This window comes from Gopherus evgoodei, chromosome 5 (genome assembly GCF_007399415.2).
Source record: "Gopherus evgoodei ecotype Sinaloan lineage chromosome 5, rGopEvg1_v1.p, whole genome shotgun sequence".
Classification (NCBI taxonomy): Eukaryota; Metazoa; Chordata; order Testudines; family Testudinidae; genus Gopherus; species Gopherus evgoodei.
The window spans coordinates 63,095,784-63,110,425 of record NC_044326.1 but is presented as its reverse complement, the minus strand read 5'-3'; the positions used below and the strand labels follow the sequence as shown (position 1 = coordinate 63,110,425).

The following is a 14,642-nucleotide window of genomic DNA, read 5'->3' as shown; positions in this document are numbered from 1 at the left end:
CCAGAGGACATGCTTCCATGCTGATGATGCTCGTTAAAAAAATAATTTTTTAATTAAATATCTGACTGAACTCCTGGGGCGAGAATTGTATGTCTCCTGTTCTGTTTTACCCACATATTTCATGTTATAGCAGTCTTGGATTAAGACCTGTTCATTTTAAGAACACTTTCACAGCAGATTTGACAAAATGCAAAGAAGGTACAAATGTGAGATTTCTAAAAAATAGCTATAGCACTTGACCCAAGATTTAAGAATCTGAAGTGCGATCCAATACCTGAGAGGGACAAGGCGTGGAGCATGCTTTCAGAAGTCTTAGAAGAGTAACACTCCGATGCAGAAACTACAGAACCCAAACCACCAAAAAAGAAAATCAACTTTCTGCGGGTGGTATCTGACTCAGATGATCAGGGGTGCAAATAGGGCGGTACCCTCCAATATACAGTACCAACAAGAGATTTTTAGCAGGTACGGGGTAGCAGAAAGACTTGGGGCTAGCCCGCCCCCTTCCTCGGGAGGGTGGGAGTGTGTGGGACCAGCACTCTGCTCCTTAAAGGAGCAGAACACAGCTAGGGAGGACATTCATTCTTTATATGGCTTTAACAGCACAAAACATATGCTAATAAATTTAAACAAAGGCTTTGTTTAAGTTTGTCATCATATGTATTGTGCTGTTACATTGGTCAGGAGTCCTCAAGAGGGGAGAGCTTGAGGGGGCGAAAGGTGTTTAAACAGCATAAATATTTGTGTCATTGGGCCCGTGGAGCAATGTTTCAATACAAAGTTTCCTGCTTTGCTCAGTAACATAGCAGTTGTTTGGCTAATTTCTCTGACTGTCAGCGTGTGGAATATAAACCATCTTGTGTTGCCATTTCTATCTGTTCCTGTGAAGTGTTGTCCTTTCTCTCGAATGTTGTTATGCAGCATTGTGCTAGGAGGACATGACTGGGCGCACGTGTGGTTTGATGAGATAAAGTGGCGGTGAGCCTGAACAAGTGGGTCAGCTTCTCCTGCTGTGCCCACCCATATTGGAGATTTATGATTCTGATGTGTGATCTTCTAGTAAATTATATGTATATAAAAGTATATTAATGCAGTGCTTGGACAACAGTGTTAAAATGATAAAAATTCAAGAAGTGAAAAGTTAAGTGCCTTGCATATGTGTATTTGTAACTTGCCCATGGTGCATATATGTAACATTTCCATCTGATAGAGATGATGTTTGCGGTGGTCTTGTAGCTATATTGGTCCCAGTATATGAGATGCACAAGGTGGGGGAAGTAATATCTTTTATCAGGCCAACTTCCGTTGGGGGAAGAGACAAGCTTTTGAGGGCTCTTCTTCAGGTCTGGAAAAGGTAACCAGAGCGTCAATGCTGGGAGGTAATGAAAAGTGCTTGTTCTTACTCTATACACCATATATGTTTCCTAGGCAGACTGAGCATTTCCTATTCAAAGTAAAGGTTCAGTTATTTCCTGTTGTTTTCGTAAGCTAAAGCATTAATGGTTACTTTAATATAATCTTTAGCATGTGCATATTTTAATCAAAAATGTTAAAAAATTAAATAGAGTTGCCATGTGTGAGTGTTAAAAAACCTACTTGCAATTGTTGTTTCCATTTCATGCCTGCAAGGTATTCAAGAATCATCCTACATAGCTGTCCATAATTTTTAAAGATGCAGCATTAGATGGTGGTTTTGAGGAACTGCATTTAGAGATACTAACCAGGCCAGTAATACATATTAACTTTCTTCTTTGCTTTCGTCATGGTAATCCACAAAGGCTCCGATCCATTCCACCAAAGAGGTAACAGGCTCTCTTTATTCACACCAATGTCAAAAGACGTATTTGTACTTGGGTCCCACATGTAGTTTCCAGTCATCTGATGGACTTCACAGTGGCGACCTAAAAAGGAAAAGAGTGTGTTTAGCTTCTCATTCTAAGCACTTATCTGCCACTTTCTATTTCCAAAGTACTGGAAAAACAACAGCTAATGAATTCTCACAATGTCTTGGTGAATTAGGCAAGATAATAGTTATTCTTCCCATTTTACAGATGTTAAAACACTTGAAAATAGTAGCTTCTAATTCCGGGTGCCTCTGTTTTTGGGTCCCTAACATTTATACACATAGGGCCTGGGCTTTCAGAGATACTGTGAACCAGCAGCTCCCTTTGACCTTATTTGGAGCTTTGGATATTCATTCACAATTAAAAGACAGTTTAAAAATATCTGGGCCCATGATTTATTTAAGGCAACATGGTGAGTCAGCAGCAGAGCCAGGATTAAAACTCAAGAGCTTTCTTCCAGTTGGGATTGACGCCAATGCAAAACTCAGCCATGGTAACCCGCTCCTATAGATCCTCTCTGGCCTCATGTGTATAATGTACACCCTGCGCTGCTTAGCCCAGATAAGCCAACTCACTGTGGCTATAGCAAACACAGATGCCAGATGTTTGACTGGTTTGAGTCCTTCTGAAGTTGAGACATCTGCCAAGTCTGAGACCTTTTTCAAGGTACACACAGTCCAAATCACCCAGAATGGTAGGTGAAGGCAGTGAAGCGGCTTGCAAACAGCAGATCATTAAAGTATTATTTAAAAAATAAAAATAGAGGACGGTTTGTGGAATATTATATTTTCCTTGTGTTTGCTCTTGTGTGCAGCATCAGTTGCATTCTTTCCAGGATAATATTTAAAACATTATGTTTTGTTTAACTTTTTAGAATAAGGTCTACAGCTGGACAAACACAAAAGACAGCCTCAGTGACAGTAAGAAGAAAGGCTCAAGTCTGGTATTTATTCTCCAATATAGGGCTGCATTCTGTCACCCTTACTCAGCCTGAGTAGTGCCTTGCTATACAAACAGCTCTGATAAGCTCACTGGGACTACTCTGATAGTAAGGTACTACCCAGTGTGCACAAAGATAGCAGAATCAGAGCCATTATTATATATTCCATAAGAGTACATAGTGCTTTACCAACATAGGGGAAGAATGGGCCCCTGCCTTGGCTCATATGCCCTTGTAATCTAACTGAGAGAGAGAGAGAAACATAATATGGTCCAGACCATAGGTGCTGGAACTAGGAGTGCTGGGGGAGCTGCCTCACTCCCTGGCTTGAAGTGCTTTCCATCTCATATAGAGTTTACCGTTTGGTTCAATAGCTCTCAGCACCCCCACTGTACAAATTGCTCCAGCACCCTGGTATAGACATACCAGTAGCATGGAGAGCCCTGAAGAGGGGAGAGACTGGGAGCCACATTTTTTACAGGGGTCTTCCTAGCCAAAATCTTGGAGGTCATTTTGAAAAATTTGGCACCAAAGATTAACTGGAAGAAGTGAGTTTTAAGAGAATTTGAAGGAGGTTGCTTGGTGTGTGGTTGGCCAGATGCTGTTTTGATGTTAAGAATAGTTTTTTTAGTTCCTGGGAGATTTTTCAATGTCCATGTTTATCTACAGTTAACGGTTCAGTTTACGCTTCTCTTGTGTCCTGCAAAGTTATCCTTTGTAGTAATACTGAATAAGACTCTTAACACCTATTGTCAGTAATATGCAATTTTTCCATTATTAATTATATTCATGATGCCTCAGTTAATGCCAGCACTGATATTAAAAATAATTCATGTTTACTGCATATATAATTCTCTGCTTAGTCCTAAATTGTAGCCACACCAAGGTCGAAGGAGCATATGAAATACTGGTTTTAAATCTGTACAGAGCTATACAACTACATAGAGCCCTTTTGAATGTGGCTTACACTTCAGTGGAATGATGTCATTGAGCCTGCACTCCTGTTTGTCATATTCATCTCTCCTATATTTGCAGGGTGTTTATCATATTTGCACATAGAGGATTCGATGGGGCCCATATCCTTATTCCACATTCATATCCACCAGAAGCTTTGTGCACCTTGAAGACAAACTGCCTTGTACAAAGACTCAGTTACAGCCTCAATTCCATTGAAGTCAGTGGATGAATTTGACTTATAAGATGCAGTGAGATGTTCAGAACCCTTTAACACAGAAAATACATTCCTTGCACACGATTACCAAGACACCTGTTTCAAAAAAATCCCTCCAAATGGAGAAGTGTTGCTTGATGGATGGTGCCAAAGCAAAGAAAAAATAATGGGAGGTAGCTTAGTCACAGAGATGTTCAAATCAACATTTCTTCACTTGAAATCTTTGTGACACAGTTTGACTAGCATCCATTGGAGATGAGTTTACAGTATTTTGCCAAACAAACTCATATAGTTTTTGATAGAAGTCTGTTGTAAATTTACCATGCAACGAAAGAAACTAGGTTCACATATTTCTTGATAGGTGGTCTGTAATTTCCATGCATTACTAGAAGACAGAATACTGTATTTTAAAAGTTAATCACTAACTTGGCTTTTTTTAAAGGCAATGTTCAAGATGAAGTTGCACTGAAAGTTCATGATTTACGCATCTTAAATAAACAACTGATGTATGTGAGAGACACTTTCATCATTAGCTGTGAGTCAGAGATATTGCAAGGACCAAGATAACAGGTTTTGATTATTGTGAGAACAAGTGCAGCAGTTTCAACTAAAATAACCTCAACATTATTTTTAAAATGAGATCTGTTGAGTGGAGGATTTCATATCCTTTGAGTACATATGGTTTTGAGAAGGGTTTTTAAATCACTTTCTCTACTATGTGTTATACATTGAATTAATGACACAAGCTATTTCTCCCCCAACCCGACCCCTGCCTTTCTACCTTCCCACCCCCCAGTGGAAAAATAGCATGTAGTTTACTTTTTAATTTTAAGAATTTTTTAACTTAAAAAAATTCCTCTTTTGAAGAAATACCTGCTAGACCTCCCAAACAGTTGCACACCCAGCATGATACATAATAGTTGCACTACAGCGTCTTGTCTCTGGAAGAGTTATTCTGGGAACAGCAATACAGGCATAGCCATGAAATGGGCCCAGTCCTGTGAGCTGCTGCGTGAAGTGGCAATATTTCAGTAGCATTTCAAAGTGTCATAGCTGTGACATGAGGCACTGCTTGATGAATGCTTTGTTCCACATACATCCAGTAGCATGCAACCGGTTAAATGTTTTATGGCATTCTTCAAATCTATTCCCTTTTAATGCACCTTCTGCCCACCCTCTGACCTCTCCTGCTGTGCAGAGAGCCAAAATACCGTTGCCTTTTTTTGGCCTGAGTGGTCAGCCGATCTTCAGAGCTTGATGGGTTGTTTCCTTTAGGAACTTAAACTGATTATAGTCATTTCTTGGGTGTAATTCTGTTTACAGTAACTCCTCACTTAAAGTTGTCCCGCTTAACGTTGTTTCATTGTTACGTTGCTGATCAATTAGGGAACATGCTCATTTAAAGTTGTGCAATGCTCCACTCTTATGATGTTTGGCTGCCGGCTTTCTCCATAGCTGGCAGCCTCCCTACAGGCCCCCGTTCCCACAATGCCTCCCACCCACCGGCAAACTCTGCGGATCAGCTCCTATCCCCTTCTCCCCCTGCCTCCTGCTGGGGCAATCAGCTGACTTGCGGAGTTTTGGAAGCAGGAGACAGGGGGGAGGAGCGAGGACTTGGCACGCCTCCCCTGCCTCCTGCCAGCAGCAATCAGCTGGCTGGAGGCAGGAGGGAGCGGGGAGGAGCGAGGACTCAGCACGCAGGCTCCCCTTCCCTCCCCTACCTCCCAAACGCAGCAAGCCAGCTGATTGTCCCGGGCAGAAGGAAGTGGGGAGGTGAGAGGATTCGATGCGCCTCCCCTCTCCCTCCCCTACTCCGCAGTCAGCTGGCTTGCAGCATTTAGAAGGGAGGGGAGGAAGGGAGAGGAGCCAGGATGCAGTGAGCGAAGTAAAGGGGGAGGAGGTGGGAGGGAGAAGAGGTGAGTCAAGGGTGGGGGCTTTAAGGAAGGAGTGAAGTGGGCGAGCTGAAGGTTGAGCCCCCTGGCTCTGGCGCTTGCAGAGTAGGGGAAGCTGCCCTGGAACCTAACCCCACTATTTATATTAATTCTTATGGGGAAATTGGATTCACTTAACATCGTTTCACTTAAAGTCGTGTTTTTCAGGAACATAACTACAACGTTAAGTGAGGAGTTACTGTATATATAAAGAATGTACACACAGTCCTGTTTCCTGAATGTGGTAGGAACAGACAGCAGCTATTTTCCTTGCTCCTAGTTCCAATTCGGCCCAAAAGAAGCTCTCTCTCGGCTTCCTCTCAGGGCTCACTAGTGTTTCTGTGATGGTCTCCTGGCTGCTTTTCTGTTTTTGGCTGTCTCCTTCTGACACACAGAGACATGCAGCTACAATCCAATCTGTTCTCAGTCTCTGTATTTGCTCTCAGTTCAAGCCATTGACCTTAAGGTTCAGCTTCTACTGCAACCATACCATGCTGTTCTGTGACTTGGGCAGTGGATTTTTTGTTTCAGCTATCACTAAATCAGGCGGCACTTAATTGCTCCATTTAGGCTGACTGAAAGGCAGCTAACATGCTCATCAGCTTCACTGAGGTCTGTGATTGCCCATAGGTCAAAGACATACTTTTGGTATCTACAAACTCCCTCCATTATAACAGTAGAAACAGCCTTTGTATGGGGAAACTATGCATAGGTTTGGGGGAAGAAATCCATCCCCTTCCCTGGTCTGTCTCCAGCTCCCTTGTGGGACTGTGCAGAGTATGCATGAAGTCCATCCCTGGTGCATACAGAGCCTCCCTCTCCATAACCAACTTCACTCGTTGTAGTAGAATAGTGTGGCAATTCTGACTCCTGAAGTGTGTGCCACTGGGTGCTCATCCCCCTAGGTAAATTTTGTGCTTGTGAATGGTGCCAGCCTGAAAGCTCTAGAAAGTTAATAATTCTGTTTATCCACAGAACAGTCACAATATCAACAGCAGCGCAGCACATGCTTTCTGATATCATTCCACCCCTGCACTACCCTGCATAGGAGCAACCACTCCCGCGACTAGGAAGAGTAGTTCAGTCTCCACGTCCATTCAGGCCTGGCTTGTGTTGGAAGCTGGTAGCCAGATTTTTGCCATTTGCAATCACTTTCTGTGTAATATGATCTTTTCACTGAGAACAGGACTGAGGCTACCAAAGAGCCTTCATATAACAATGATCTTCAGCCTCCATGGATTTGGGTTGGATTCGAACCCATGATTTAGGGGTTTAAGGGTCAATATACTATTGCTGTCAGTTTATCCACCTATCTGGTAGGTAAAATAATACTTTCCTAACAGAGTTGCTGTGAGGTTTAATTAATTGTTTGTTAAACAGAGAGCAGAGAATTATTCAGATCAGTGAGAAGCTCACATTGCTATGGATTCATTTTTTTTTTTAACAGTAAGCTCAACAAGGCCATGGGCCATCAGTTTTCATTCTCAAAGCTCCCATCACATTTTGTAAAGGAACTTTGTATTCTGCAAAAATCTACCGAGTGAGCCGGACTCTGCAGTGTTTCCACATAGAATCATAGAACCTGAAGGGACCTCGAGAGGTCATCTAGTCCAGTCCCCTGCATTCATGACAGGGCTAAGTATTGTCTAGACCAGGACTAAGTATTGTTTAGAACTTTTTGGCCTGAGGGCCACTTTGGGGTTGCGCAACTGTATGGAGGGCTGAGTGGGAAAGGCTGTGGCTCTCCAAACAGCCTGACCACCGCCCCCTATCTGCCCCCTCTCATTTCCTGCCCCCGACTGCCCTCCTCAGAAACTTCAACCCGTCCAACCCCCACTGATCTTGTCCCCTGACTGCCCCCTCCCAGGACCCCTGCCCCCTATCCAACCTCCCTGTCCCCTGACTGCCCTGCCCCCTATCCACACCCCCGCCCCATGACAGCCCCCCGGGACTCTCATGCCCTATCCAACCACCCTCTGCTCCTCGTCCTCTGACCACTCCCTCCCCGAACCCCCCCTGATATCACACCCCCTTATCCAACCTCCCCCACTCCCTGTCCCTTGACTGCCCTCACGACCCCTAGCCACATCCCCGCTCCCCGACAGGCCCCCCAGGACTCCCACTCCCAACCCTCCCTGTTCCCCATCCCCTGACCACCCTCCCCCAGAATCTCAACCCGATCCAACCACCCCCTCTTCCCTGACTGACCCCCAGAACGCACTGCTCCCCACCCCCTTACCAGCAGCAGGAGCTCACAGCCACGATACCTGGCCAGAGCCAGCTGCCATCCCCATGCTGCCCAGTGGAAGTGGCTGGCCAGAGCACAGCCGCACAGCGGTGTGGCTGCGGGGGAGAGGAGACAGCAGGGGAGGGGCCAGGGACTAGGCTCCCCAGCCAGGAGCTCAGGCTGGGCAGGATGGAAGTTTGCCGTAGTTTGCCCACGTCTGGTCTAGACCATCCCTGACAGGTGTTTGTCTAACGTACTCTTAAAAGTCTTCTGTGATGGAGATTCCACAACCTCACTAGGCAAGTTTTTCCTAATGACCAACCTAAACCTCCCTTGCTGCAATTTAAAAACATGCAGATGTTCATGCTCCTAAAATAACAAACTATTACAATACACCCATAATGGGTGATGGTGGGGAAACTGAAGTTTCAAACTTGCAATAGATTTTATTATAAGGAGTAAGCACAAAAGATCATTTAAAATATTTTTCAGATTCATTGATTTTAAGTGACCAAAAGTGACCCTTAGATCACCTAGTCTTCTCTACTGCTTAATACAAGCCATCAGTAGAGCTCTGCAAATCTGCAGTTATCTGCTTTATATCGCAGATATCCATAGACCATGGCTGTGGATCACAGATCAGATGTGGATACAAATTTTTCGTCTGTGCAGGGCTCTAGCCTTAAGATTTCACCTGTTGCCCTGAATAGAGCTCAATAACTTGTTTGACTAATGTATTTTTTCCAGAAAGGCATCCAGTCGTGAGCTAAAGACATCAAGAGATGGAGAAACCATCATCTCCCTTGGTAGTTTGTGCCAGTGGTTAACCACCATTAGCACTGTAAAAATGTATGCCTTATTTCTAATTTGATTTTTGTGTGTCTTTAAACTCCAGCCATTGATTCTCGTTATGTCTTTCTCACTAGATTAAAGAGCCCCTTAGTTCCTGGTATTTTCTCCCTGTGAAGGTACATGGTAATCAAGTCACCTCTTATACTTCATTTTGATAAGCTAAACAGATTAAGCTTTTTAAGTCTTCTACCGCCAGGCATTTTCTCAGGCCAAAGAAAATGAATTGTGGAGATCTTTCAACAATTGGCACCTGGCAAAATTACATCATTGCTTTTCGATGGCTACCAAAACAACATGCTGTATTGTTACTATCACTGCTGTTACATCCCCATATAATTAAACATTAATTGGACAACCTCAAGAGGAGCAATGGGGCAAAGGCAGATGACATATGCATATGTCTGTTAGATACAGTGACTGTAAAGGCAGTCCAAAAACATCCTTTGCCAAGCAACAGAAAAAACAGAGAAGATAATTCCCAAGAATATAGTTGCTACCAAACACTTTGGGAAGGTTGTCAGCAAAACTAGTTGCACGTTTACATGCTGCAGCTAATTTAGGATGGTACGTTATTTTCTGTATTTAGGTCTCTTCCAAGCATCTTTCCCCCACTGACTCCAGGCACTTTTGCCAACAGCAAAATATACCAACCCCAAGGAGGAAATTTTAAAAATCTGCAATCAACTGCCCCAAACAGCACCCACTCCAAAATCACTACCCTTGCTCATTCAGTAGCGACCTGGATTCATGGGCTATACCCCAGATCATTACATAGCTCAAGTTGCTCCAAGAATGAGGCTATTAACACAAGACCTGATCTGGCCTCCATTAAAATCTAATTCCCTTGACTTCAATGCATGTCGGGTCAGATCATTACTAAGTAGCACTTCACATAGAAAACACTGGCTTCCAGTTTGTTTCTGGGTGGAGTTTAAGATGTTGGTTTTGACCTGTAAAACCCTAAACTACTTCAGAAAATGCATCTCTCCTGTATGATGCCACTGTCATTGCAGTTGTAGGAGGGATGTGAGCTAAAAATCTCCCATTTCTTTTAGGGGGCTTTGACTGTGTAAGTCACTGCCCTCACTTGTCTAACAAAGTGCTGCTTAGTTTATGTTTAAAATATGCTTCAAGCCTCGTTTAATTTCTCAGGATTGTCTTGAGGGGTGTAGTGTGGTTAGATGGGGGAAGGAAGGTCATGCGTCTGAGTTTCACCTCTTGTGATGGTCCTCGCTCAGTGGTTAATTGGTAGGGTAGCATTTCCTAATGGTCAGGGCTTAGGCCCATGACTTCCACAGGGTGGAGGGGTGTTGCTAGGGGCTCTGACCCAGGGCCCTTTTGAAGGCTATCAGTGCTCTGACAGCCAGGGGATGCATAAGGCTGCCCTCCCTGGGCCACTTTCCATCACCCGTGATTGTCCCAAAGTTGCTGTCTGGGTTAAGGTGGCATGAAGGATGTCCGCACACCCCAAGGCAGCCTCTGGCAGCTGTGTGTAGTGTGATAGCTCTCTTGGGTGGCAACTGCCTCTTCCTGTAGTATGGCCCACCCTCCCAGGTCACTATCAGTCGTAGGGCTTTCTCCTGCTGGGGTGGTCCAAAAAAAATAAAGGTAATTAACAAAGTCTGGAGTTTGTATGAGAGAGGGGAATGCTTCCCTTTCAGGCTGTCTCTCTAGGAGGTCCTTCCTTCCCTCAGAGTGGGCAGTTGTCTTAGGGAGAGATTCCGCCTTTCCCTCAGCTCTTCTCCGCTGGAGCTGATGGTTGCAGGTCTGCTCTCTTCCCTGGTCTGCCCTCAAATGAGCTGCTACCCTTCCTTTTAATGCCTCCGGTTGGTGCACTTCCTACAGGTGTGGAGGAGTGGGGCTGGCTGAGCCCAGAGCAGTTCCTTAATCCCTGGTTGACCAGTGTGGGATTTGTATACCTGTCACACTTCTATTTGATGACAAACGTACCATTTCTCCATCTGAGAGGAATGATACATTTCTCACCAAGCCCAGATGAAATTTAGGGCTGGTCTACATTGGAAAATTAGATTGACCCACCTACATTGCTCAGGCTTGTGAAAAATCCCCCACTTCCCTGAATGATGTACTTAACTGACCTAAGTACCCATTGAGACAGCATGAAATTCTTGCTTCAACCTAGCTACTGCCTTTTGGAGAAGTGGAGTTGCTACAGTGATGGGAGAACCATGCTGTAGCTGTGCCACTGTACAGTTTTTATGTGTAGACAGACCCAGACTGTTTTTGCCAGAGGTGATGATAAATACCTGTTTGCAATGTTGTAGCCATATCAGTCCCACGGTATTAGAGGGACAAGGTGGGTGAGATCCTCTTTTATTGGACCAACTTCTGTTGGTGAAATAGACACGCTTTTGAGCTTATACAGAGCTCTCCTTCAGGTCAGATACCTAAGCAGCAATGGATCTATGAACACTCCCAAATTGCTAACTGAAGAGACAAATCAGTGGTGCACCCTATCATTAAGGGATGCTGATATAATCTCTGCTATCTCTTCCTGTTGTGTTTCCCAAACTACCAGTATTTCCTTGGTCTTGTTTAGACTGAGCCTCAGCCAGCTGGTCCACATCCAATCCCCAGCTTCAGTCAGGCACTGGGTAAGCCACCCCACTGCATCAGGCAGGTTAGATTAAATGGAGCCAGAGCTGGGTATAGTAGTAAACGTATTGAAGACACCATAGTATATCGATTCAGTGTCCTTCTCTACACACACACACACACACACACACACACACACACACACACACACACACAAATATAAAAGAAAGGAGAAACCTAGGGTTCCTCACATGAGAGGGCAGAAAAGCAGTTGCCCAAAGCTAGCCTCTGGATCTCTCACAAAGAAAGGAACAAGTCACTCAAGCAATCCTTTGTGGCTTTTAGATTTGCATAAAGGTTTTCCTGCAGCTGGGATGAAGTTGGTACAGTATATGCTTTCTTCTGAGTCCCTTACCATGCAGAGAGAATAAAAGGAAACACCAGGGAATAATACAGTCACAGTGTAATGGGGGGGCATAGATCTCATCCTGTGTGGGGCAGGGAAAGAGTTAAAACTCTCTGGCTGAACAACTGCTAACTGCTGCCCCAGTGCCCCCAGGCACCCCCCTTGACCCCATCCCCCCACAGCCCTGACCCCCAACTCCGAGCCCAGCCCCTCTGAGCTGGACACCACCCTGACCCCATCTCCCCACATCCCTGAGCCCAGTCCCTGTGAGCTGGGCAACCCTGAACCCAGAGCCCAGCTCCCCACCCAGCCGTGGGCAACAACAGCACCACCCCCAGGCAGCGACAGCCCATTGGTACCAACCATCACAATCACCCATCATCTGCCCATTATGTAATTGCAAATGTATACATACCATTACAGCTTTTAATGTTTTTAAATAATGTATTTAGTGTATTTTCAAATTATTACAGGTTAATTTTTGAATGTATTTCACTAGTTATTTTTTACATTTCCTAATACATGTTACTATAGTATTGCAAATGTTTTATGGACGGGGCCCCCAATTTTGCTTTGCCCAAGGCCCCCTGAATCCTCTGGGCGGCCCTGTCTGAGTTTTAAGCCCTGCTGCTGTGTTTTGCCTGCAACAGACAGGCCTAAGCCTGTGAGTGACCCCCATAGCAGCTGCCTGAAGAAGTGCTTGGGGGAATCATGCAGAAGGAGCATTATATTTATTTGAGTTCTCTCCTCATGGAGGCTGTGCTCCACTTGGTGCAGGACAGCAGTCTCAGCAGGACTCTAGGCCCAGCACCTTGCCTCAGTTTGTGGACTTGTACTGCACCCATCACCGGGCTCAGTCTGGCACCGTTACCCCTCACCAGTGCCCAAGAAGCAGTCAAAAAAGTTGGATGGACTGGTTAGGTTAGTTGTCGTGCTGTTGCTTGGCCAGTGTAGAGACCACTGAATGCATAATATTCCTCTGTGATGTTCTGTCCTAAGCCCAACTGGCATGTTATGAGGTAGTGCCTGTGAGGGACAGGTGTCTGTTTATGTCATCCAGCCATCATGTCTTAGGTCTTCTGGGGGGGGGAGCTTTTCCATCCTGCTTTCATTGGATCAAAGTCAAAGATTATTTTCACAGGGAAGTTAGTAGGCATTTAGAGCAGATGAACATACCACCACAGAGAGCACTTGGCAACCATTTGAGTGTGTGTGACCTATTAGAAAATGGAATTTTTCATTCAAATTGAGTTTGTACCATTTGATGTTTTTAATCATTTGGAGGTGCATGGCTAGTTAGGCAGAATGGGTTCCGCAGCACTCCCAGTCAGATTTTGATATGAAGGAAGGACGTATACGTGACTAAAAAAGGTATATTTCTGATTATAATCAACATTGCTTAATTTTAAGGGAAAGTCATTTTGATCTCTTAATCAATATTTACGTCAAACAGTTGATGAAATTCAAATAGCTAATTATAGTAAGTGACATGCATTCGCTATCCTTTACTTTTAATAGTGAACAAGAAAAAGGACTGATAGGAATAAAATTTCATTTTTTTTTGTTTACAGTTGATGCAGCCTCATGGCAGATTAAAAAAAAAAAGGTCTGGGGCACAATTTCGTGACCGTGTATTGTGTATAATGTATGTGATTTTTTTTGTGGGGGGGGGCGCAAGATGGAAGTTTCACCTAGGGCGCAAAATATCCTTGCACCGGCCCTGCCTAAAATATACACAAATGTGCAGCAGTGGTGGAAATCTTATGTCAAATGGATGAGAAAGAAAGCTTAGTTAACATGCTTTCGATTTCTAAGGAGGATCCATTTCATGTCATGAACCCTTACATTGGTGTATTAATGATTATAGTGGCTGTTGGTCTAAGGGCTATATTTTAAGAGGATCTAATGGATGCCTCTACTAAATGGTGTGTAAACTAGAAAGTATATGAACTTTTTACAGTGTTCCAGTGGTGAATGGTTACAATACTTTTAGCTCTGGATATATAAATACCTAGAGATATTTGTGTCCAGATACTGCTACTATTAGCTAGTAACAGGCACATTCTTAGAAGTACCATAAATAGACAGATGTGCAACACAAAGTTTTAGGTACGGGATGAGCAAAAAGCTCCATGCTTCAATTTGTGGCATATGAACTTCTCTCCAGAGTTGTGCACATTTTATGTTTTCCATTCTGGGATGTTTTTCCAGTAAAAACAAACCCAAATGTTCACATTTCTGAGATCCAAAGGGAAATATTTAGCACTCAGAACCATACTAGTGGATTAACAACACGAGACGTATACTTTATAGAATGCATGGGTCAACAAAATTAAGAACCTCCCAAGACTTGGGAAGCTTCCCCAACTCCCCTGGATAGCACCTCAGGCCCTGCCTTGATAATGTTGTAAGACTATGGCTATGCTGACACTACAATCAGGAAGAGTGAGTGAAGCTGGTTTAGACACAGTTGAGCCATGTGGTCTCAGCAGCATGGGAAGCACCACAGGTTAGCTGCTTGCATACATACCTAGGGTTCTGGGCCGGGGTGTATTTGGGCTGGCAGGAGAGGTAGCTTGTGCCACTGCCTTATTGCCACTAGGTCAAAACTAGCTGACTGCAGTGTAGTTATATCCATAGATTCTCCTGTGGGGTAACCAGCCCATATGTAGTGGTGCTGCAATGCCAGCTACAGTATGTGATTCACAGTATGGC

General features: G+C 44.2%; 1 protein-coding gene across 1 annotated transcript in view; it reads right to left on the bottom strand.

The window, feature by feature from the left end:
* Positions 1-14,642, bottom strand: part of ENPP6 (ectonucleotide pyrophosphatase/phosphodiesterase 6) — a 55,139-nt gene that overhangs the window by 28,446 nt on the left and 12,051 nt on the right. Inside the window, exon 2 of the mRNA XM_030563060.1 lies at positions 1,722-1,901. Within this exon, the coding sequence (XP_030418920.1) occupies positions 1,722-1,901 (180 nt within the window). The remainder of the gene's footprint in view (positions 1-1,721; positions 1,902-14,642) is intronic.